The sequence below is a fragment of the Columba livia genome, chromosome 13 (genome assembly GCF_036013475.1).
Source record: "Columba livia isolate bColLiv1 breed racing homer chromosome 13, bColLiv1.pat.W.v2, whole genome shotgun sequence".
NCBI classification, from domain to species: Eukaryota; Metazoa; Chordata; class Aves; order Columbiformes; family Columbidae; genus Columba; species Columba livia.
This window is the reverse complement of record NC_088614.1, coordinates 7,214,596-7,239,991: the sequence shown is the minus strand read 5'-3', so window position 1 is coordinate 7,239,991 and position 25,396 is coordinate 7,214,596. Positions and strand designations below refer to the sequence as shown.

Here is a 25,396-nt window from a genome sequence, read left to right as displayed (position 1 = left end):
GGGTGAGCGATCAGGGAAAGCAAACGAGACGGGTAACACCTACTCAACAGGACCTAATTACAACTGTTTCATGACACCATGCTCAAGATTTACAGATAGACATCAAAGATTCAGCATAATGGCCGCTGGTGAGCACAGCTCACGCAGACACCGTGATTTTTATTGTGCTCCGTAGACACAACAATCAGACTTTTTGATTGCTGGCAGCATTTTGGAAGATAAAGCTTACGGCAGGTTGGTGAAAAAGCAGTGTAAGAACGAGCTCGCTCTTGTGCAAGCATGTTTTCAGGCCTGAGAGTGCAGCGGTGTCCTCCGCTCCCCCTCACCTGCAGCGTGGTTGCCGCGAATGCTCTGGATGGGCCCGACGTGCGTGGTGGGGGGAACCCTGGCCACTCCGCTGCTGGTCACTGCAGACGGGGCCGTGGGGTTCAGGCACCGTTTCTCTGATTTTTCTCTGCAGGGTGATGAAGAAACGTGTGAAGAAACAAAAACTGGCTAAAGCACAACAGACAAATCAATTTCTGAATGAAACTGCATGAAAGCCCGCTAGAGAATCCACTAGAATGTTAAGCTAATTACACATGGAAACGTTTGGGAACAACATCAATCTTGACCACAACTTCTTGCCAGCAGCTACATTTGGACTATTTGCCATCTGATTACGAGACTAATGCTCTTATTTGTACAAAGTCAAACATCACCAAATGGTGACTAAATTCCCTCCCTAACCTAGTCGTGCACACCAAAACCAAAGAGAAGCCAAACACAGCCCCAAGTTTTCCTTTTGCAAACATGCTCTGGAAAAACTAAGACTGATGAAAAATGCTGTCAAGGAGCCTTGACAAACAGGCGTGGATTTGGATTTTTTAATTGCTTTTTAAGTACTAAATATTAGCGAGAAAACCCCCATTTCAAAGGTTTTCAAAGTAACCAACACAACTGCAGAGGAAGGAAGATAAGCATTATCCTGACAGGTTTATGGTCTGGAAAGCAAAGACCATTGTAAAACGTGCATTAAATATCTTATGACTTTAAAAAGCCAAATTTTTTTCCCTGCCACTTACTTCTCCAACTCCAGCTGGGTCTTGAGCTTCTTCTTTGCTCCCATGGTGAGGGATTCAAACTTATTCAGATCTTCCTCAGTAAGACTCAGAAACTTGTAAAGAAAAGGAAGTGTGTTTAGTTTTACAGCCTGAAATATTCTTCTTTACACTTACAGTAAAGATCAATTCTGAAAGGCAACTTGAAACCCATTTTTAACATATGTTAATTCAAAGAAACGCTCTACTTCAGTTATAAATTATAGAATCAGTGCAGAATAAAAGTGTGGGGGACTGGAATGAAAGAAAGAACATTTGTAGATTAAATTTAGTTATGTGTGTGCTTATAATAACTATGTGCAATAAAGATGATGTAATCAGTGTACGTATTAAAATAGAACTTTGTGCTATAAATGAGTTTAAGGATCTTATTATCTCAAAAAAAAAATTAAAAAAGTTTAACTGGAAAACATTCTCCAAAATTAAATTTTATAACAAAATATAGACACAGAATATGAAAATAAAATAGATATTTATAATATAATGTAATGAAAATGCAAACCAGCAAAGTATGCATAATAATACACACTTTAAAAAAACACACTGGGATATGCAGAGTTTTGTTACTTGATTGAAGAACAAAACCCTCTATATATTTCCCCTCACATAAGGAAGAAAATAAAATCTGAAAACTCAGGTAACAGATTATAATAAAGTACACACAACACACTAGAACCAGCACAAAGCCATCCTAGTTTAGACCAGGCTCAACTTAAGCACTCAGTCCACTGGAGGGCGTTAAAGGCTAAAAAAGAACATGAATTTTACAGCTAGAATTGGGTAAAAGTATTGTATTGAGAGAAAATCCAGCACGCATCAGTATAATCTGTGACTCTTAGTACGCAAATATGTAAGTGATTATTTTTCCACAATAATTTTTTCAGAAAACAAAACCGCCCCATTTGCTTGCAGGTACGTTCATGTCAGAAGTCTCTGTGAATCTTTTTTTTAAAAATAAGGAAAACAAAATATTTTTTGGGTAAAAAAAAATAAAAAATCAATCGAAAAGCAGAAATAATTTTTAAAAGTCAACAAATTTTAGTTATGTACTGTACATCAAAGTGCTGAACAGGGGCAAAGCGGAGCTCCTAAGAGCATGAAGTTGGATCTTCAAGAGCCGGGTGAAGAATTCTGACCGAGGCGTCAGCTGCTGAACAGCCCAGGCCCTGGACACAACACAGATAAAACCAGGAAGGTTTTCTTCAAATTATTGCTTCAAGAGAGCACAAACCTTCGCAGCATCTGCCAATGACTTCTGCAAACCCCCGTGCAGATGTTTGCAGCCTCTTTCTCCACACGAGTGAACATGATGACAATTTAAAAAGCTTTTCTCCACCTCCTGTCCTACCTTCTCCATCGTCAGCTGTTTGAAGACAGGATAATACTTGTGCAAGCGCAGTTTCCTGAGCCAGTCTAAGATGCCGTTTTGCTCCTGCGTCGGGGGGTTCTGTGGGCTGGCGGACATGAGCACAGGGGAGGCCGGGGTGTCCATGGGTGCGCGATACGGCAGCGCTGGGCCAGTCCCCGTGCCGTGGGCGCAGTGGGGCAGAGCCACGGGACCCGCCGGAGAGTGCGCGACGTGGTTCTGTGCCGCCTGGATGCCGGCCACGCCGCATATGGGCCTACAAAACAGCAACAAAAGCGGGTTTAGTACGGTGAATTTTGTGTCATGCAGAGCTTGGCTGCTATGATCGGACTATGGTAAAGTCTGCGCTGGTTGATGCGAGTTGCAGATTTGTACCTCTGTTGTTCAGTAGTTTAATAAAAACAGAGCAGCTTACAGCAAATAGTAAACCTTATCACAGAACGTCAGGGATTGGAAGGGACCTCGAAAGCTCATCCAGTGCAATCCCCCCATGGAGCAGGAACACCCAGATGAGGTTACACAGGAAGGTGTCCAGGAGGGTTGGAATGTCTGCAGAGAAGGAGACTCCACAACCCCCCTGGGCAGCCTGGGCCAGGCTCTGCCACCCTCACCATGAACAAGTTTCTTCTCATATTTAAGCGGAAACTCCTGTGTTCCAGTTTGTACCCATTACTCCTTGTCCTGTCATTGGTTGTCACCGAGAAGAGCCTGGCTCCATCCTCCTGACACTCACCCTTTACATATTGATAATCATGAATGAGTCCCCCCTCAGTCTCCTCTTCTCCAACTCCAGAGCCCCAGCTCCCTCAGCCTTTCCTCACACGGGAGATGCTCCACTCCCTTCAGCACCTTCGTGGCTGCGCTGGACTCTCTCCAGCAGTTCCCTGTCCTGCTGGAACTGAGGGCCACAATTGGACACAATATTCCAGGTGTGGTCTCCCCAGGGCAGAAGAACCTCTCTGACCTCCTGACCACCCCCCTTCTAATCCACCCCAGGTACCATTGGCTTCCTGGCCACAAGGGCCCAGTGCCGGCTCATGGTCATCCTGCTGTCCACCAGGACCCCCAGGTCCCTTTCCCCTATGCTCTCTCTAATAGGTCATTCCCCAACTTATACTGGAACCTGGGGTTGTTCCTACCCAGATACAAGACTCTACACACTTGCCCTTGTTGTATTTCATTAAATTTTTCCCTGCCCAACTCTCCAGCCTGTCCAGGTCTCTGGATGGCAGCACAGCTTCCAGTGTCAGCCACTGCTCCCAGCTCGGTGTCATCAGCAAACTTGCTGATAGTGCACTCTATTCCCTCGTCCAAGTCATTGAGTAATATATTGAATAGTACTGGCCCCAGTACTGACCCTTGATGCACGCCACTAGATACAGGCCTCTTCTATTCAACTTCAGCAGAGGTTTCCTTCTGTAAGCGCTCTTGATACATGTTCTACTACTTCTCCGTGATTAAGAAAAGGTGTAGGGAGAATGGACATGGTTCAGTTTTGCTTTTATTAAAAAGAAGCCCAAATATAATCCTGTGGAGTATTTTTTCCACGTTGAAGTGGCAAATTAACCCACAATACCGGCTCCGTGGAGGGTTCTGGTTTTTGTTGGAGAAAATTAAAATTGCCTCTTTAGAGAATGAGTTCTGAGTTTGTTAAATCCCAACACAGGTCAAGAGAATTCCTTTCCTTCTTTTCCCAAGGCTGCCTCGTAGGAAGCCTTTCCTTCCTCCCTCTGGAAAGAACCCTCCCCTGTACAAGGAAACACTTCAATGTGCTGCAGAGATGCTCTAGTCCCCCTTGGCTCACAAAGGCTCAGACTAAGGATGACCCACCATGCGGATGATCATTATTCCTTTTGAGTACGTGATCGAGACCACCACAACTTCAGCACCAGATCACAAACAATCATCCAGCACCACAGCTCAACGTTGATTTCATAACGAGAGATTCTGTCACGGTGCTCAACAGTTTGGCCCAATGGTGCTTACTTTTTATATCCTTTATTTTTGAAGCTGAAGTTGAACTATAACTTCCGTTTCCAGTAATTATATGGCATTATATTTTGACTCGCACTTAAGTTTTATTGTCTCTGCGATCAACCCACTGCAGAATGTTTTTTTTAAGCAATTACCCATTCTGAGCTCTTGCAGTTATTATTATAAGAAGTGCATTTAAAGAAAGAACAAACAACAACACTAGGAATGCCAGTACCTGACACCGATATTCTCACCATCTGGTAAGGACAGACCACACACTAAGGCCAGAATTTCTTAAGATCTTCTACAAACAAATACGAAAGTGTAGATGCAAATAAATCCCCAAGAGAATACAGACAAACAGAACAAATACAAAGAAAATAAATATTTCACCTTCCAGACGTTCCCAGCGTAGTTCCTACTTTATAAAGGGAGGGGTTGCCAGGATCTAAAAACAGGGAACGGAAGTTAAAAATAGCATCAATTGATAAATGTACATCAGCACAAAAAAATGCGTCTTTAAACGTTATTTTAACTTACTTGAACTCTGAAGTTGCTGTGAAGGAGATGAAGAGCTGAAGAACTTTCGAACGTGGTCATTTTTCACCACATGGGAAGGTAATGGTGCCAAATACCTGCATATTCATTAAAAACAAGCCCCCCCCCGCTTCTGTTAATCATTCGATTTGCAGCTGCCTGTGCGATCATGATTGTAGACTGTACGTGAAATTTGGAAATGGAATTTGAAATGTGGAAACTAAAATATAAAAGACCTTTTAAATTAATAACACCACGTAAATCTGCCTCAAAGTAGACTTGAAATGTAAGGCTGTTCTTACCCTTAAAACTATTTAAACACATGATCGTTGTGTTGTTTTCACTGTTTAGTGCTTCAGTAAAAATGCTTAAATTCAGAACACTGAACACTTGAAAGGCAGAAACTGTTCAAATATAAACTTGAAAATTTCCTTTCAAAGTAATGAACCTGAAGACCATAAACCATAGATGTATCTGTCATTTCATTTTCTCCTCTGCGAGATAAACAGCAGATGCAGAGTCTGGCAGCGCAGGGAAAGAAGCTACAAAACCTACGTCACGTTTTCCTGGGATTGCTTTTGGGGGAAAAAATGGCAATTTCCGAAAACTTTGCAACGTATAAAGTGTGTTCTATCAACATGACTAGACTTCTTGTTGCTATGCAAACTTGATAGCCTTTTGCCAAGATTTGAAAACGTATAGAAAATTGTTTAAAGAAGAGCATTTTGACCACATCTTTGCCATCTTGAAAAGGTCTTCGAGTAAAAAATAATTCAGCTATCCACACACGCCCACCAATGTGCTTTCCATTTTCAAATATCACAGCTCATTGCTGAATTTTTCAAATCCGTAGTGCTCAAAGCAGCTCCTTTCTCTGCTCTGCTGTATAAACGCAGATCGCTGCTCTATTAACCTACATTTATAGCGACTGTTGCCAGCTCGACAGCGGCAACGCGCGTTTTCTCTTCCCCTCCCCGATTCTCGGCAGCGAGCTCGCGATCCTCAGAGCACAGAAGGGAATGTTTGAAATATTAACGCTGTTTGCCATGAAAAATAATCTCAGTGTGCACCTGCTGGCCCTGGTGATGGAAAACCAACATCCACCGCGGTTCTGCCAACGGCGGACAAAAGTCTGGCTTCACTTAGGGAAAATAGGCGTTTAGAAACAGTTAATTAGTATTTTTTGAAAGTAATTTAATACTTTGTATAAAGACAAGAGTAGGTGAAAATACTTTTAGTCCCTCAAATCTTCCCAGCAAAACTATTTCAGTATTTAGAAAGAGAGAACTGACGTGACTTGCCACAGAAGATGAATTTAAAAATGGTGGTTTAGATTAGATAATGGCTGGGAGATTTGTGATAATGTGAGGAGGTACTACTTAAGGCTTCCAAAATTTCTTAGCTGTTAATGGCCTCCAAAAACGTAATGGTAGAATATATACATACTTAGCTTTTTTAAATTAAAATAATACCACGCCAACCTAAAACAACGGAGACAATTAAAAACTCTGTGAAAGGGTAGGGGGGAAAAAATCCCCACAACCCATCCCTCAATCCAGAAGGATGACTACACATGCAACTATTCTTTCCTGAGTTTTGGGGTTTTTCAAGCAGTTTTGGCTATTTTTTTGAGGTTCTGCAAAGCCAATGATCCTGTTTTGAACAAGGGATCAGGAAATGTCAGTTCTCCAGGAAGCTTAATACAGGATATTACTACCATATGTATTGCTGAAGAAAGAATTCCTGAAAAATTCTGATGCACTGGAATTAGTCGAACATCAAGAAATAATGCTTAGGGATCAGGCTCTTATTTCTTGAAAGTAATTTAGAATATGAACATAGTATTTATGTTTCCTGTTTGTTTCCTCCGGCTGGTGAAAAAAGCCAAGTGTCAAGACAAAAACCCCACAATAACAGAAAGGCCAGCACACCTAAGGTCCGATTCCAGGTCCATGTGGTTCCGTTCCAGGTAAAATGAATCTGGACCAGCAAGGCAAGGAATGAATTTCTCCAAGTTTTCCTCTGGATACAGCTGAGACAGCTAAAAGTGGAGCATATTACAAATAATAAATGAAAAGAAGACTTGTTACTCATACGAGATTCAAGGAACAGCAATTTACAAGTCAAACATTTTATGAAATTCAATCTATCTGTATTATCTCAGTATGTTTTGAAAAACAAACACAATTACAAAGAGGGACAAAACATCTCTCCAATATTTTTCATATTGCCTTTACCTTTGAAATAAATTCAGTCACTTCAGTGGAAGATTTGGTTACCGTTGTCACTGAAGAATCAGACCACAGGACCTAAGGGAGTAAAGAGTGTTCAGTTTAGTAACTAATAGTCAGGGATTTGGTTCTAAAACATCAATAATTAATATCAAATGTTCCTCACAAACTTCAAGGAAGTTTGTGAAGTGTGACATCAACAAGGAAAAACTATTTTTGTGCACAAGTCACTATTACTCAGTCCTCCCTCCCTGCCTGATTCTTGCTGTTATTTTACTTAATAACTTCTGAACGCTTAAAAAAGCACTTGAGAGTTTCCACAGCCCTCGCGCTGCAGACATCCAGTATTAAGAAACAGGCTACTAAGTAATGGAAATTTTTTGTTAAAGAATTTTCTCTTGTTTTTCTTAAAGAAAACAGCTGGTTTGTAGAATCTGATGTACAACACGAATAACTCGCCCCAGCACAACGGTGCCTGTTTATAACTAATCAACTCCATGTGCCAAAGTTGAAGGCGGCAGCAAATCACCCCATTGCAAGGAAAAAAAGGGCAAAACCTTTGAAATGAAACCTGTGGTTTCTGCTCTAGCTACGCGCTTTAGGCACCATCTTGTACATGCCCTAGAAAAAAGAAATAGTACAGTATCTCTTCCCATATGCTTTCTGCATTAAGTCATTACATTCTTAGATACAGAGGCATTGATTGGTTGGTAAGTGATTAGTTTAACTGAGCCAAAAGTCAGGATTTCTTGGCGCTACGGAGATCGGCACGAGACTGGTGAACGTTAAGTCCCTTCGGACTTAAAATATCGATTCCAAGCAGACAGATCCTCTGCAGTTCTATAGGGGAAGAAGCTGGATTTATGTATTTAAGAACCAGGAGTCCATCTTCTCACATGACACCAGTTTCAATGACAACTGGAAACATACACAAGGTTTTTCCAGCCATCAAAATGCTGCCAAAAAGACTGGTGAGAGGAGCGGATTTCAAAATACATTACATAATGGTGGAATTTCCTCTCTGCAGAGCTGTTACACAAAAAGTAAGGGGGGAGGAGGGAAGAAAAGAAGAGAACTTGAGCAGTTCCTGGTTTTACAAAGCCCGTGAGTTTGGTTTTTGTATCTTTTTAAGTTTGTGATAAATTAATACATTTTTAGATTAATAAAAAAATTTACAAAATATAGGAGAAATTTCTCTTCCTAGTTTTGTAGTAACATTTGTTACGAGTTAGATTTTGCTCACTTATGCTGACTTTCAATACTTATAAGACAATAAATGCAGGGAACTACAGCATTGCCAAGCGATGCTGAAAACACTCAACAGCTCTTTCTATTGACCTTCTATTCCCAAGCTACTACACCAAATGTTTAATAGTTGGGGTTTCTAACCCAGCAAACAGCACTTTATTAGCTCAGTTAAAACTATATATTGTTCTTTCAGTTCCAGGCCGTCAAGTGAAATACCGGTAAAAGTAATTTCTGGTATTTATAGAAAATTATAATAGGAAAAGATGTTTCACAAGATGCTAATATGTAACCGGAGTCTGCATACTTCATAAAGACTTTTGAAAGCCCTGGAAAATATCCTTTCTAATACTGATGACATTTGGAACAATCATGGGATTCAGAAAATTCAGAACGTTATTCATTGGGTGGTAGCTGGAAAGAAAAACTGCCTTTTTTTTTTAAAGTTGTACATAATTTAAGTTCAACCATTTATTTTCTTTCGGGTTCTCCTTTTCTCACCGTTTGGCTCCGTTGCCTCACTAAGCAAAGCAAAGACGACACATGGGCTTTGCATTCTGCATTTTGGAATCCACTGTTCCAACGAGATGGGAGGAAAGCAGTTTGTCCGTCTTCCTCCGGTCTCCGCTATTCACACGAGGTTTCATTGAACAGAGTTGTCCCTCCGAAATTGTAGCAATGACCAAACCTCAAAAGCTGCGTAAAACCAGGGGGCAGAGCTGCTTCTCCTGCATCCCGTGGTGAACCACCCTCCACAAACTCTTCTCGCTTCCACTTTTCATTTGTCTGGCTCCGATTTTCAGACAACGGTTCCTGTTATGGGGTTTTTTTCTGCTAGATTAAAACCCCCTTTACCGTAAAATATTGTCTTCCCTTTGAAAGCGCTTTTATGATACTCCAGTAACCTTTTAGCCATGGTCTCCAAATATGCAGCGTTTTCCTCAAACCTTAATAATTTCCGTAGCTATTTTCTGGACTCTCCAACACCCCCATTAAAACCAGTAACACCTGAACCATCTCCCGCAGTCCCGCTCTCCCCTCAGTGCTCAATGACCATCCTGCCTCTTTTCCCATACGTGCAGCACTGCCTTGGGAATCTAAATTCCCTTGTTTCTCCAGACGAAGACTTAAATTTTGTCTGTTTTCTGCACTCCAGCACATAGATGCCCATTCTGTAAGCGTGGCATAATATTTTCCCCTAAATATATAAATTGTCAAAACGAGTGAATATTTTTATTTTGCCTCTGTCCCACTCTGCATCATCCACAGAAGTTCCTCAAGAGCAATGTAAGGCTACTTCCAAATCATTGATTACAAAATCTGACCAGCACCTATCCACAAGGAGCTGCACTAGACCAGCTTCTGGGATCTAACAACACAGTTTGAGAATTCCTTTAAACTCCTCCTTAATTATTATCCTCCCTTCTTTTATAGCAGAAAACAAAAAAACCCCAATCACCAAAACTTACCTCAAAGGAATATTCAACATTTCTTTCATTCTTCTTGTGTGCCAGTCCCTTTAACTCCACTTTTTCAACACTCACTATGAAAAAGCAAAGAGAAAAGAAGAATGAGAAGGATATTCTTAAACATATGGAAAAGTGGGGAAGTTTTTGGTAGTGCCAGGACTTGGTTTGGAAGCACCAGAGACTCACGGTGCTGCCATACGAGCACAGCTCCATGACGCTTTGAATTCCAACCTTCATTTCAGCCAGTACCCAAACAATACACTACATGCAAAGCTCTTTATTTCCTCATGGCCTTATCGTACCACTCATCAGCGTAATAACGGTACACAAACACGCGTGGATTTATCTTAATAAGATCCAGTAGCAAACACTGTCCCTCCGAGGAAAAACTGGTGCACAAAGAAACAAAGACGGCAAAAGTCTGTGTGTTTTCAGGGGCCGGTTTTGTGAGGAGTTTAGTGTGTTTTTCTTGCTGTGTTTACCGCAGTTTCATGGAAAATTTCAGTCTTGATTACTGCAATTTGAGCAAGTTGGGAGTAAAAACAGGATCTTACTGTGGAAAGGGTTGGGAAACAGTACAGGTCACCGCTGCCATCTCTACACACGATACGCAGCCTTTAAAGACACGATCTTACGCATTAGATATTTGATATACTCAGTTCTTGGAGACCCTCATTTCCCAATACACGTGGATCAGAAATTCCACCCCACTAAACCTTCTGAAGGTTGTTTTACCATCTTCCTAATTTGCTTGTGAATTTCTCCCGCCTTTCCACTGCACGCATGGGGATACGTGCATGGAATTTTGCCCATAAAAAGCCGATTTACATTGGCTTCAAAATCCAAAAGCAGTTCTATTAAAACAAAGTCACAAGGATTTCACCTCCAAGCGAGAGGTGCTCCAAGGGTTGCGTGTTGTGTGCATTCTGTTTTCACTTAATGGTTCTAACAAGCAAACCCAGAGCTCAACCACCTCGTTTCTGGGCAACCACCATTTACAAGACTATTTCTCTTACAAGATTATTTCTCTTGAGTCTGTAAAGACTCAAATGTATTCTTATCAATACATCTTTCTCATAACATAACAAAACGGCTGCAGTGCAGAAGTCCTGGTGAGAACATTGCATCAGGAACCGGCCAAGCCACCTGAGAGCTTCATTTTCCTTTCCCTTAAAATAATCACGACCTGAAGTCTTTACTGTGGCCATTTAATCTGGTTTTTTGTTGCATTCTCTTCATTTAAAAATGTTGCAACCTAGTTTCTGGCTGATTTTAAGATTTTGAGTGTTATTTATTTGCAGTCACAATTTTCAGAATTAGCCAGTTTTAAATAGATCTGCAGATGTTCGTGCCAGTCTTTAAAATACAGAATTAGCATTCCCTTGATGATCATCTCAACTGCTCCTTCTCTGTGTAATTCCCAATTACAATAACACGAACCCCTGATGAATAATGCCAATTCATTATTCACTACTTTCTCTTGCATACTATGCTTTTTGTAGACTTGCTGCTCTTAAAGTTTCCAGTGGGTTCCTCACGCTTCTGAAATGATGAAGATTTAAACATGCAGACGGTTCAGAGGTTTTTTTGCCAATTTAAGAAAAAAAAATATCTACCTCTGTACAATTACTCAAGAAGATTCAGGGCACTCTTGTGATCAGTTAAAATACACTGTATATTGATTGGAATTACATGTACCTTGGAATTATAATTAGAAAGAATGTGTGAAGTGGATATAGAGTGCAGGTATTGCCAGACTGCTGGTGAAACAGCTGCAGGAGGAGCAAATAACTCGTAGAAAACCTGGTGGCAACTGCAGCAACATCTGGGTTTGGAGGAGGACAAAGAAAACCAGAAAGACATCGCAAATGTTACTTAACATTTGTCGTTTATGGCAAATCCAGCATCACTTTACTGAAACTGTTCTTACCATTGGCATTTCTACAGTATTTAAATACCATCTCTTGTATCTGTTCATCGTTCCTCTACAGTAATCCAAGCAAAATAAGATTACCTATCAATATAACATAAAGCTATTTCTGTTCTGCTATGTGGGTTAATAACAAACTCTCCATCACCTGATGGATTTTGTTGTGCTGACAGTTCCATGAACTTTTCACACTGAAGTTCTGGGCTGAAATTGTCCAGTTTATATAATCCACTGCAGTGAATTTATCCTCTGGAAAATGATTGCAATTAGCAAAATGAACCATTACACGGATATTGCTGCCCTGATCACAAACCAAACCTTGTAAGATTGTCTATTCTAGAGCATAAACTATAGTTCATTGTGCAGCAGCAAGATGCTGGGCAATTAACTGGACAATTTCTGATGTTATACAAAGTGCTCCAGCAATTTTCTCCCAATATTGTGAAAAAATATCCTCTGTCTAAAAAATTCTAGAGTTTTCATTTTTATTCAAATCAATGCATGCAGGTCCCATTTGTGTGACACGTACTATGGAAATACTGTTCTCCAGCATTCAGGTGCTAAAACTGGAGTCACGAGATTGGGCTGAGCTTGTGATTGACAAAATGTGCAGAAATGCTGCAATTTATTTTTAAGCATGAAAAAATAATAAGTAAAATTCTTTAGTTTGTGTTATACAGGGAGCCAAGTACATAACCATAATCAATGGATTTATTAATTTTAATTCCTGAGCTTGTGCCTACATGGCAATAAGTGCTCAAACACAAATCCAGCAACTGAATTTTTGCCGAAAAGGTCTCCTGAACAAAAAGGAACTAAAAATACTTTCCACATCCTTGTTTACACAGAAGCGGTAACCAAAAAATGCAACACCAAGGCTTTCACATGCCACCTCTTGTTTTTCTAACAGAAATACATTAAAAGCAGCATTTCTCAATTACCGCTGCCCATCAGACACCAGAAGGAAATCCCAAGCAACTGGAAACAAAACCCACAGAGTCTCCCCACTCAACCCCCAAACCCACCAGTATTTACATTCCCATACATACAGGCAAAAACCAAGGGAAAAATATACAAGAAACAGTTTATTTGCTTTTTTCAAAGCATATTTATGGCAACAAAGCACAGGGAATCACAAAGTTTGGTTGTTCTTGGGTTTGTTTTTTAAACGAAAAGGTCAACTGATCCATTGAAGATGAGAAACTGGTTCTAAGTATCAGCTTTGAGGGGGTTTTGCCTGTTCTTCAGAAAGCTGCTTTCCTATTTCTCATCTTTTTAAAGCTTTTTATCAAGACTATGATGAAGAATGAAAAAAAAACAAGATATACTCTTCTTACCATCAAATACATTGATATTGTGCCACAAACATACAAGAGGAAGTTTTCTCATCAACTACATTTATTTTATTTCCCTCGCCTCTTACTTCTGAAAACTTAAATTATTCATTCATTGGAATACTGAAGGCCTGAGGAAAACGTCGAGAATCAAATATTAGTTTTTCAAAGTACATACAGAAATGGTTGGCCAGAGACTGTAAAACAAGCAGATTAGTGAGAACTGAGATCTAAATAACTCTGGGATTGATCAGCATCTATAGGCTGCCGAAAGCTTTGTGTCAATGATGCGTCCCAGGACCTTAAATGGGGTCAATCTCATTTATTTAGTACAATACCTTTCAACAGATGAGAGAAGTACAATATTTAGCTTGTAACAGTTTTGTCATTAAAGCCAAAAAAGAGGTGGCACTGTTGATCTGTGCCTGAGGCTTCTGCAGAGGAAGATTCCACTGGAATACTGAAAAAGATTATGAGATGAACTTTCTAACTTGGACCTAAGAGTCCCTGAATCACTAAATACTACAGGGATGACATAGAAACTGATCAACTGGAACTCTGTTCTATCCCACAAAAGCACACCTTGGGTTGTTCATGACACATTAACTCACAAACCATTCCTTTTGGGGAAGAGATATCCCATCTGCATCAAAATATCAATGGGCCAGGGTCCAAATAGTGATGGAATAATGGAATATATGCCAATAATGGAATAACAAGAGATGCTTGCTGGTGTTTGATGTTTGTACTTACAGAAACTGCTACTGGGGAAGGAAAGAACATGAAAGGGCAGGTCATAGAATATATTCTTAAGCTACACCAGATGGGAAAATTCCTTCCACTGAGGAGCATCAAGAACTATTTCGAGTATTTTCTTAGGAGGACGACAGGTAAGGAAAGAAGATAATTTTCTAGAAGAAACACTTATTTTACTACTTTTCTAGAAAACAAGTGAAATATGGCACAGGATGAAGCAATTCTCTTTCCAGTCCACTACGTAGATATGTCATTTAATAACAACCTTTCATTATTATAGTAGCAGTGAAGAGACATGAGATCCCATTCTCAGAACTCTCCAGACACAGCAAGGGAATTTATTAAGATATTTACCTGTTTTCACATAATACAGTAGTAATGAATTAAGAAAAACATTGTGTGAAGATGTGTAACTGGGATATTTAAGTGATCCCAAAACCTTTATGCATACCTAAAGCGGCTGCTTGCTAAGAAATATTTAAATTGCTAAGAAATATTTCAATTGAACCAGATACAGAGCTTTTACCTCCCCCTTCCAAAAGACGGCAGAAAAATCACTGTTGGTACAAAAGCACCATAAGATTTTTGTTCATTCTTCCCACATCAGGTATCACCAAAATGCTCCACAAAGCCGGATCCACCCAGGAAATCAAAGTCCAAATGGAACAGTCATTTGCTGTTTACCAAATTCTTTAAACCAAGTGTTAATTCTTCCTGGCTAACACAAATCCAGGTTAAAAAAAAAGAGATAACAGAACTCAAGTTTAAGATACATCAGACTTGTTAGGACCCAATTCAGCCTCATAACAGGGTCCACCGGCCAGTTTTCTGCTGGTATCTCTTAAGACTAAAAGCAGAGTCCTGTAGAGTCCTGCATCTGGGCAGGAACAACCCCAGGTTCCAGTATAGGTTGGGAAATTACATATTAGAGAGCAGTGTAGGGGAAAGGGACCTGGGGGTCCTGGTGGACAACAGGATGACCATGAGCCAGCACTGTGCCCTTGTGGCCAGGAAGGCCAATGGCATCCTGGGGTGTATTACAAGGTGGGTGGCTAGTAGATCGAGAGAGGTCCTTCTTCCCCTCTACTCTGCCCTGGTGAGACCACACCTGGAATATTGTGTCCAGTTCTGGGCCCCTCAGTTCCAGAAGGACAGGGAACTGCTGGAGAGGGTCCAGCGTAGGGCAATGAAGATGATTAAGGGAGTGGAGCATCTCCCTTATGAAGAAAGGCTGAGGGAGCTGGGTCTCTTTAGTTTGGAGAAGAGGAGACTAAGGGGGGACCTCATGAATGTTTATAAATATATAAAGGGTGAGTGCCATGAGGATGGAGCCAGGCTCTTCTCGGTGGCAAACAATGATAGGACAAGGGGTAATGGGATCAAGCTGGAACACAAGAGGTTCCGCTTAAATTTGAGAAAAAACTTCTTCTCAGTGAGGGTGACAGAGCACTGGAACAGGCTGCCCAGGGGGTTGTGGAGTCTCCTTCTCTGGAGACATTCAAAACCCACCTGGACATGTTCCTGTGTGACCTCACCTAGGTGTTCCTGCTCCAGCAGGGGGATTGGACTAGATGATCTTTTGAGGTCCCTTCCAGTCCCAAACATACTGCGATACTATGTGATACTGTGAAGAGCAGACACAGCAGCTTTTCCACGGTGTCTGCTCAAAAAAAGGAAATGACAGATCAGAAAAAAACTCTGAATCAAACAGAACCCTTGTACTGGTTTGCAAGAAAGTCTTTGGGCTGGCTGGTGCCTCTACAAAACACGGAGAGAACCTGGAAATTAAAGTTTCATGGGCATAATGAAGAAACTTCTGCTAGCAGAAGACAGGCTCTTCGAACTGCCATTTTTCTTTGTAAGAAATCAGGGTTCTTCCAATTTAGAGAATATTTCAGATCAAGAACAACACAACTCAGAACACGAGTTTAAGTGACAAGTTAATCCCGCTTTAAATTAAATGCCAGACTGAAGAGTATGAGCTGCAATATTCCACAGGAAATAATTACACAGCTTTTTTAAAAATCGGGGACATCAGCTGACTTTTGGCAGAGCATAGGAAGCAATAATATGCTGGGACTGTATCGCTTGCCCCCAAACTAGTAGTTTTCATGTTCCTGCTATTTCCTCAGTTTGGCTGATTTCGCTTGCCAACTAAGTGACCTTTTATGTTTCTCTTAAAAAAAAAAAAAAAAGACAGATATTGAAAAAAAAAGTCTGTATATCTTAGCTTTTAAGATGTTAATTGAATTCATACATTGTTTTGAGTAATACTGAATGATACTGTCAGCACTTGCGCCAACCGCAAAAGCCAACCAACCTAAAGAATGGGTTTGCAACTTTATTGGACGCAAAAGCTGAAATAAAACAAACTGGCTGGAGAATAATCCCATCTGGACAGGAAGATGTAAAACCCAAAAGAATCAGCCAGCTGCTTTCAAAATCAAGACACAGCTTCAAACACTGATTTGAAGGGTTTTTTTTTCTTACCAAATACTTTGGGTTGAGAATAATAAGTTTTGCATGACCACTGCTGAACTGCCCCTGCCACTGCCACTGAATATTCAACTGCCTTACAAGCCGTCTTTTATCTTTCCTAATGCCAGAAAAAAAGCTTTTACAGAATATATTATCCAGAAGAGGCTACTGTATTCAATGTATTTGTGTCACAGCCCTAATGCTGTACTAAATCTGAGCACCGACACATGGCACTAAACAGGTGCTGAGCCTTGAAACATGTACTTACCAAGGATATACTGTTGAAATATATAGAATAATGCTGTGGGCAGAGAGCCAAGAAAGGCTGCAAGAGCTTGACATTAAGGACAACTGAGCAACAAGTGAAACACATTCCTTAATTCAAGAAGCTGTAATCAAACAATGATATATCTCTTTATGACACCAGGCAGAACATTTCCAAAAAAGAATCCCTAACAATTTTTTTTAATACCATGGAAACACTTTGGCATTTTCCAGCATGATTTTAGGTAAATGCTTTGGAAACCGAAGGCTCAAATGTATCAACCAACTCAGACACTAGTCACAGGGGTTGGGATTAAGCACGTGCTCAGATTTTCTTGCCAGGGGGCTGCTTGTTTTTTTTTAAAGGACTTGAGAATTTAATCTGTAAAATATATTTACTGCCTAACCCCCAAGCTGGTTAATTCTACATGGAACTAACTACATCTAATGAACTGCTTTCATACAAGGGAGCACAGCATGCGTAAGTCATGGATGCAGCTGTGGACTGAATCTGCTCACAAATCCGGCCCAATGACTCATCTTCCTTCTCTGGTTTAACGAGAGCAGAGGAATGTGCAGCTCATTTTGAAAAGCATCCTGAAAAGTGACCATAAGCCCAACCACTCAGCTTGAAGGCAGCTTCAGTAACCACTAACATACACTCTTGTATAGGCAATTATAATATATCTAATTACACAGCCCATGCTAGTAAAAAGTATCTCTGCAATCAAGAGAGATGCTCAGCTCTGTATATAAACACTTATACTTACCAGGTGAGTAACATGCAGTTGTATATTTAATCTAGTTTTATCTGATCAAGTCATTATTTTATTTACTGTTCCTTAGATCACTTTTAAACCAAATCTTGGTTTTGTTTCTTATTTTCACAAGAAGGTCAGCTCAGCCTAGAGACACCTCACACTTCCCTAGAAAGGATTTTCTCTGGCTTGTAATTCACTGAATCCCCGCAAACCCAAGACAAACCAGGTGATGTTCTAATCTCAACGCTATATCCACCTAAAAATTAAAAATGCAAATTCAGTTTTCCACAGAAAACACTGTTGGTAATGTAGGCTATTACCCTAATCTCAGTTTTTGTATTAAACCGTACCAAACCCTGGAAAGCCCAGGCTTTACTAAACCCCAGACATCACCAGAGGAAACAAACACAGTTCAGATGAAGCCTCTGAAGTTCTGATGTCTGCACGGAACAGACACGTACCAGGAGCTTCAAAAAGAGAATCCAAACCTCACCAGTGCACCCCAAAATGAAACCAGCTGGGAAAAGATGAGACTCGCAGGCAGCCACCACGGCTGGGAACTGGGGCCAGCATCTGAAGTTTTGAGCAACATCCTAAACACAGGTGGACAAATCGAGTTTCACACCAGTTTGAACTAACAACAATTCACTTTCTTAGAGGCAGGATGAGGAAAACTGAGTTAAGGTTGCCTACTACCCATTAGTTTTCCTTCATCACACAAGATTTGAATCTTATCTCATCTGTGTCCCACCTAGATCATCATAATCTGCTGTTGCTCTTTATTAACAAGACCCAATCCCCACTGTATTAAAACAACTAATTGTAATCAATCACAACTGCATCCAATGAGGATTTGCCCAGCAACACTAGGCTTAAAAAGTCACCAAGTCGGGACCTGAACATCACATGTATATTTATACAAATCATATAAATATATTTATGTTTGCATTATTTTCCTGTGTGCTTTGTTGGCTTTTTTGGTTGGTTGATTGGGGTTTTTTTTGTGTTTGTTTGGTTTTTTTTGAGGCTTTTTCCCTCCCCACAGCACAGAGGAATCCTTATTGCGTGCTGCAGCCTGTAACCATGCATCGGCACCATGTATCAGCGGCAGCTGCTGAGCCGGCATGCCTTGGCTTGCAGGGGGATGTGGCCATCAAATGCGGGGCACTGGGATCGCATAGCGACTGCTCCAGCCTTGGCCAAAGGATTTCTTCACCTACCTAAAGGAGTTAAGGATTTTCAGCTCTGAAGCAAAAATACAGCAGAAATGTGCATTTTCAACTCCAAGGCACATGAATATAAGCAGCTAGTCTTGCTTAAGAGAGCTACTCCAGCACAGTTTAATGCTCATGTAAATAAGCACATGATGTTTTCTGCATTTTTGGGAACAGCATCAGAATCTTGAAACTCATGACTAAGGCTGCAATAACAAGCAGCAAAGACAAAGTAATTTTCTTCCCCCCCCCCCCCCCAAAGAATTATAGCATGAAAATCTTGTTAACAATGAAAAAATGTTCTGCTGCATACTACGTAAAAACACCGGACTAAAGAACTCATCTAGAATAGGCAAAACCTTGAGTACACACAGTCTTGCCAAGAGCCACAAATGTATTCAAGTGCTTAGTTCAGGGAGAAACAAACATCCCTCAGCAAAACCACTTCTGTGAGGTTCTCCCTTTGTTGGAAATTATGTCCTCAAACATTTTCAGGTCTCTGGTCTCAGGCTTTCATATTCTTGTTTCCTTCTATACTTTTGTACAAATCATTGTTCCTTCATTCTGGATCCCAGACAAGATTTGACTAGTAAATCAAAGAGACAGAAAAAAGTTCTAATTCAGCATTTAAGCTTATTTGGAGGCACTGTACAACTATTAGACAACAGTTTCTGCAACACATCTCTGCAGTGAATACACAAGGGATGGGAAGACCAAAGGAGATTTTATTAGTATTTGCCAAGGCAGTGAGAATGCCCAGGAACTGAGGGAAAAAGAACAGAAACAAAAACCCCATCTACTGAAAACCTCAACATCTCAAAGCTTTGACTCTCCACACTTCCCACTAGATTTGACAGCACGCAGAGCAGAATGAAACAAAACACACTTCAGTTTCAGCTCTGGTTCCTCACTATTTTTTGCGCTAGTGGGATATCTAGCAAATCCCTGAACTATTTAATAACAGGGATGGGAAGCAACACAAACATTGAGCTTCTCCAGCCACTAATAGCCCTTTCATATCTACAGGGTTTGTGGACAAAATTCATTTATTATGCTCTCCCACAGGACTGTTTACAAGAAAACAGCCTGAAGCTTTGTAAATACAGTGGGTCCAACTGTATCTCTGCTTGAATGATACACATTGAAAAATTCCACCACAGAAGACACAGAGATAATCTTCTGTTGTGTTTTACGCCGTTTCCTTTCAGCTGTGTGTATTAGTGATGTAATTTTAGCAGGGCTACCCCTTCGAGTTCCTGTTAAAATTAGCAACCCCACCATACACTGATGAAATGCATCCACTCCAGGCGGTGCAGTAATGCAGCAAGTCTACTGCTTTATATTTTTTTTCCAGGGAGATAAAAGAACAAGTCAGAAAGCAAATGAAACATTAACCTTTCAGCTTAGCATTTCCTTGCACCTGAGAAAGAAAATGGACTTTAATCAAAACCGTTGTTTTGCATAACTACAGCGTGTGACATTCCAGCATAAAAGAGCCAGAGAAAATGAAATTAGAAATTAAATGTGACAAAGCACCTCAAGGGTGCCAACACTGAGCATTCATCTCCTCTCCTCTCCTCCACTATCTGCAATCCCAAAATGAGATGTTATTCTCAGTTTGCTTCTTAGCATCAACCCACGAACAACTCTATGTGCCTTCATTGCCCATACAGCTGTCAAATCTCTTAATCCAGGTCTCAATATCTGGCTCTGCTCTGGCATTTCTCAACAGATGCAGTTTATAAAAGCTGCATTAAGCCTGCATTAAACAGAAGAATCCAACTTTCCTTAAACAGCTCCAATAAAACAAAATGCACAGAAGAACTTTACTGCTTTGATTGTTCTCAGCTTTATTTTTTCTTCATTTTGGTTCTATTGATAATGAACCCAATATTAATAGCACTATTTTCTCATCTGGTTATAAGCAATAGGACAGTCAGTGAAGGCACGTTTAATTTAAGAAAGGAACATTTAACTAAGCAAAACAAAGGGGAGGAACTTGCTTCTGTCTACAAAGTGTGTCCAAAGAGCCTTTCTGACCACCAAGTATAATAGAAAAATCCCCAACATTTTGACAGAAAGCTGACTTGTTCCTCAGAGACCCAAACAAATACTGAGTCAGCCCTGATGTGAAGCAAGAACTACCCAAACTTTACAGATACATAAACAAGACTCTACAGTAAATCACTAGTAAAGCCTTCTCTGTAACACAAGAATTAGTAGTTCTTGCACAGTAAATCTCAAAGGACACGAGGCACCAACTCCTCCTTGAGCTGGAATCTGCAGTCTTAAAAAAAAGTAAAAATCACTTACTGTCTTCTGGCACCATTTTAAAAATGCAACCAATCTTCTCCCCTCTAACTCCACAGGTCCTGCAGTTGGACTCATGAGATCCCATTTGCAAAAGGTCTCTCACCAGCATAAGCATTATTACATCTGTTATTTCTTCTTTACAGTCCATCTGTTCCCTTGTGCCAGATACCGAATGTGAGAAATCATCACCGCTTCCATGGAAATAAAGTGTTGTCATTTACTAAATAAGGCCACTTCCACATTAGAAAGAAGGGAAGCAGAGTAAAGAAAAATTTGCTAGAGTAGTGAGGGAAGCAAAGAAAATTGGTGGCAAAGTAAACAACTGTTTCTGTGCAGTGTTCTCATCCTTCCTCTCCACCCACCTCATCTTCAACCCAGAGCAGTGTGTCATGTCAGTGCCCAGTACTACAAATAACACATCTCCTGTGACTTACTGCCCTATGTGAAATCCTTTTATTTTCCAATTCCCAATACTGCCAAGTTCTCTAATGTTATCTCAAGTCCCCCAACGTCCAGCATCTTTTCCCTACTGTGGTCTGACTCTTTCAAAACCTGCCAGCCGCCCACGTCTGCATGGAAATCCTAATGCTGACATAAAGCCAAGCAAGAAACCTTTTCAGATTTAAGTTCTCCTGAATTTTGAGATCTGGACCCAAGAATCTGTGAGGGATGACAACATTTCTATATGCAAATACCTGTAAAAACTCAAGCTACCTACTGCTAAAATTTTTCTACTTTAAGCCTGTTACTCTCAGGAAACCACCTTTAGGAGAAAAGAATCTAAATGGAAACAAAAAAAATGAAGAGTGTTCTTTGGAAAATGGGGGATTTAACAATGGACTGATAAGGAAAGGGAAAGAACATCTGCAAGCTAACAACGAACTGGCTCTCAAAGCTTCTTAAGCACGCCTTACACAAGAAAACTGGCGTTTAGTCATTAGTAAACTTGTGACAGTATCTAAAGGAAATCGGCAAGAATACTATGGTTTTCTAGGAATACATCTGAATCATTCCTATTTACTACTTTAAAGTGGTTTTGTCTAAATTAGTTTAGGGGAAATTTAGTTTCAGATGTTAAAGGGCATTAAATTCTAAGGAGATGCAGTAAACAGCTGAGCATTTCTGACCATTTCACACATCCCTTACTCCATCTTCAAGCAGCAGACACACAAATGTCCACTCCTAATGAGCTATTTGCCATCAGGCTGCAGCAGGAATTGCCAGATTAGAATCAGCAGTTCATGTTCACTTTTTTTTCTGAAGTCCCACATGACATTTTCTACCCTTCAATAACTTTTAAAATTTCTAATTTCCTCTCCCCCAGCCCCCCAATCTTTATAAAGGATTTTCAGTATAAACCCAAGTTTAAGCACTAGCTCCACCAAGACGTACACCTGGTAAAGTTCTCTCAATTCATTCTATTCTGAGACCACTACATTCTTTTTCAGGAGATGCTCTGTATCAAGCAATTACCTAAAGAATTGAGAAAAACTGGTTTTTGCTCATTTAATGCAATTTTAATTAAAAGCTCAAGCTGTTTATGTTGTTTCCATTACTGGCAGAACGTCACGCTATTGCTCCCATAGCTGTGCAATGACTATTAATATCCCCTGCATTAACAACTAATGTGCCACTGCAGGCGCCTCCAGGACTTCATAGACATGAACTGGCAATACAAGAGAATCTTTCTAGGAATGCACATGCCTAAGTGTTGCCTCCTGTGCTTCTGAAGAGCCCAGGGAAAAGGAAAATAATATTAAATTTGAGTTTACTGCCTCACCCTAGATACTGACAACCATGTTGTCACTATCCAAGATGAAGAATCTGCCCGAGGAATGTGTTACAGTGAGGGAAACTCCCTGGCATGGCTGAATTTAACAGCATGCTATTCTTAGAATTTTTATTTTTCAGAGTTGCTTGGTTCTAATTCATTATAAACAGAATTATCATCCAATTCCCACCAAAACCCAACTGAATGGGCTTCAGCATCCTCCAAATTGAGTGTTTCACTGTCAAGCATTACTTTAGCAGAAAGCTGGTCTTTTTCTAATGTTATACTGCCCAGTACACAAATTCAGAACAAGTATTTATATAACATAAGAATAAAAGCAAGATTAAGGAGCAAAATGAAGCCTTATTTCCCACAGACCTGTGCTTTATGTCTCCTCCTTTCTGCAGAGACTCCAGCCCCACATACCCTACAACAGACAACAATACTACTGTCCGTACCTACCATGTCTAACCTAAATTTTTCCAATTTTTCCCCATATTGCCTAAAAATACACACAAAACACCAAAAATAACGAGCGGCTGGGCAGACAGACCAGGATAAGGGCTGAACTGTTCTCACCTCTCCTCTTGATAGAACAATGAATGAGTCTCCTCTATCCAAACACCACAGTAAAACCTCCAAATGCCTCTGTCAAATTTGAATTAATTTTAATCAACAGGCTCAGCAGTTAATAAGCTAGGGACTGACATAATGCTCAAGCAGCGCGATTCCATCACCTTTATTGAGGAAAAACACACAAGAAGCCCAAACAAAAGGAAAGAAAAGGAATTATTATAGTCAGCAGCTTCAAGATAATGCCCTTAGGTATATGCTTGATGTAAATATTATTTTAGGTGAATAAGGCATATAGTATATACACAATTAAAACTGCTGACAGGGAATTGTTTTCTGTCATATTAACTCAAACAAGAGCCACTGGTGAACATACACAGTGCGACTTTCCACCAAAGCCAACTCACTGCAGCTCTGGGCCAAGGGACAGACCCTTTGGTCTTCATGTAAAGCTGCCCTAGCAATGAATCAAGGCCATGAATTACAAGTTTCAGTAAAAAACACCTTTAAGTATTTGCACAAACAGATTATGACAACGATTTTACGAGTAGGAAGCTTAGAAGGCTCCTTTCTGAGTCTTATTATGTTATATGGGAGGTAACGAGGACGACAAAGAAATACTGAGTCCAACCTCTGGAGAGTACAAAAGTTAACTTATTAATGGTTAATGACAAACTTCCCAGAGTCCAAGCGCCAGAGTGTGGAACTCAACCCGCGGCCCTGGGGTGTCACTCAGTCCGGCCTCTGGCTTTGGATGCAGAGATGGGGATTCCAGGCCTGCCTACAGAAACAAGAGTCCAACTGCACAATCAGAAACAACTTGGGATGAGATGCAATGTTTTCAAATTTTTTAAAACTATTAAACACTTGTGAGTATTGTCTTTATTGCAAAATTAAGCCTCCAACCTTAATTGAACTCTAACTCCAGAAGACAGAGCTGCATGATTTATGCAACATACAGGCTTCAAGAAATGTCTTAATATACAATAATCTTCCCACACAGGGGAAAATATGCAACATCCAAACTTAAGTACACTAATCCTTGGATTTGATTGCTAGAATTAACTCTAAATACTCAGTACTCACAAAACAACTAGTAGGTTAGAGACAGTAAGACAGGAATGCGATGCCTTGGGTGTGACCTACCAACCTACATTGCTGAGCTTTAAAAGCAGAGTTCCACTTCAGAGATAAAATGAACCAAGACATATACAAACAGCTGAAAAATTATATACAGTTGGTAGAGGGAGATTTTTTCCTGAAGGATCATCATAGCCTAAATATTTCTTTAAGCCCTACCCTAACAGTAGTTGACCCGATATTGTTGGAGATGATGTATTTACCTAAAAATAGAATAATCCAGCTACGCAACCGATGCAGAACCAGGCACTATGAAATCTGGACACTGAACCAGAGGGATTTCAGAGCTTTTTTTCTCCCTCTCTGTATTTTCTCCCTGCCTTCAATAGGCTGAACAACTAGTGTCAAACATTTCAGGAGGAAAAGAACTGTTGATTGCCACTAACTAAGAGATCCGCAGTCTGGTTTCTTCTGCAAAAAAAAGATGAGTCAATGAGACAAAAAAAAAAAGGTGCAAGACCATATGAATACATTTTGCCAAGGAAAATAAATTGAGTAGCAAAAATAGTGGTTAGAAGTCCTGGATAGCTTACACCACATATTTCTGCTGATTATTGTAATGAAACAATTTAGATACCAAAGCTCGCTGCCCAAAGCAATCAGCTTAACCCACCTGCAACTGTATCCTACCTGATGCCAACAGGATTATTGCAAACAAGGATATAATTTACATACTAATATGAATCCAAAAGTAAATCAATACATCACTGAGATGCATTTTCTCCAAAGTTTGTTTTTCTTTGTGTCCACAGGTTGCTGCTGTCCAGTGAGTACTGTGCTATTCTATGTATTTATTCTAGTCTGGGACACTATAAGGCTTTGCAGGACCATGTATGTGGACTATTACCATCCCTCAGTTAAGCAAGAAGTTGGACTGTGCTCAGCAGGAGTACTAAACGGAGTACAGATAGTAGAATAAAGCCTACTGCACCCATTTTCC

At 40.3% G+C, this 25,396-nt stretch overlaps 1 protein-coding gene across 1 annotated transcript in view; it reads right to left on the bottom strand.

Moving 5' to 3' along the window:
• The window catches only part of ZCCHC14 (zinc finger CCHC-type containing 14), a 51,009-nt gene that overhangs the window by 6,921 nt on the left and 18,692 nt on the right, over positions 1–25,396 (bottom strand). Inside the window, exons 3-10 of the mRNA XM_021290656.2 lie at positions 9,923–9,996; positions 7,215–7,286; positions 6,909–7,018; positions 4,981–5,075; positions 4,834–4,888; positions 2,449–2,722; positions 1,065–1,156; positions 327–454 (exon numbers count right to left, since the gene is read on the bottom strand). Coding sequence (XP_021146331.2) covers positions 327–454; positions 1,065–1,156; positions 2,449–2,722; positions 4,834–4,888; positions 4,981–5,075; positions 6,909–7,018; positions 7,215–7,286; positions 9,923–9,996 — 900 coding nt within the window. The remainder of the gene's footprint in view (positions 1–326; positions 455–1,064; positions 1,157–2,448; positions 2,723–4,833; positions 4,889–4,980; positions 5,076–6,908; positions 7,019–7,214; positions 7,287–9,922; positions 9,997–25,396) is intronic.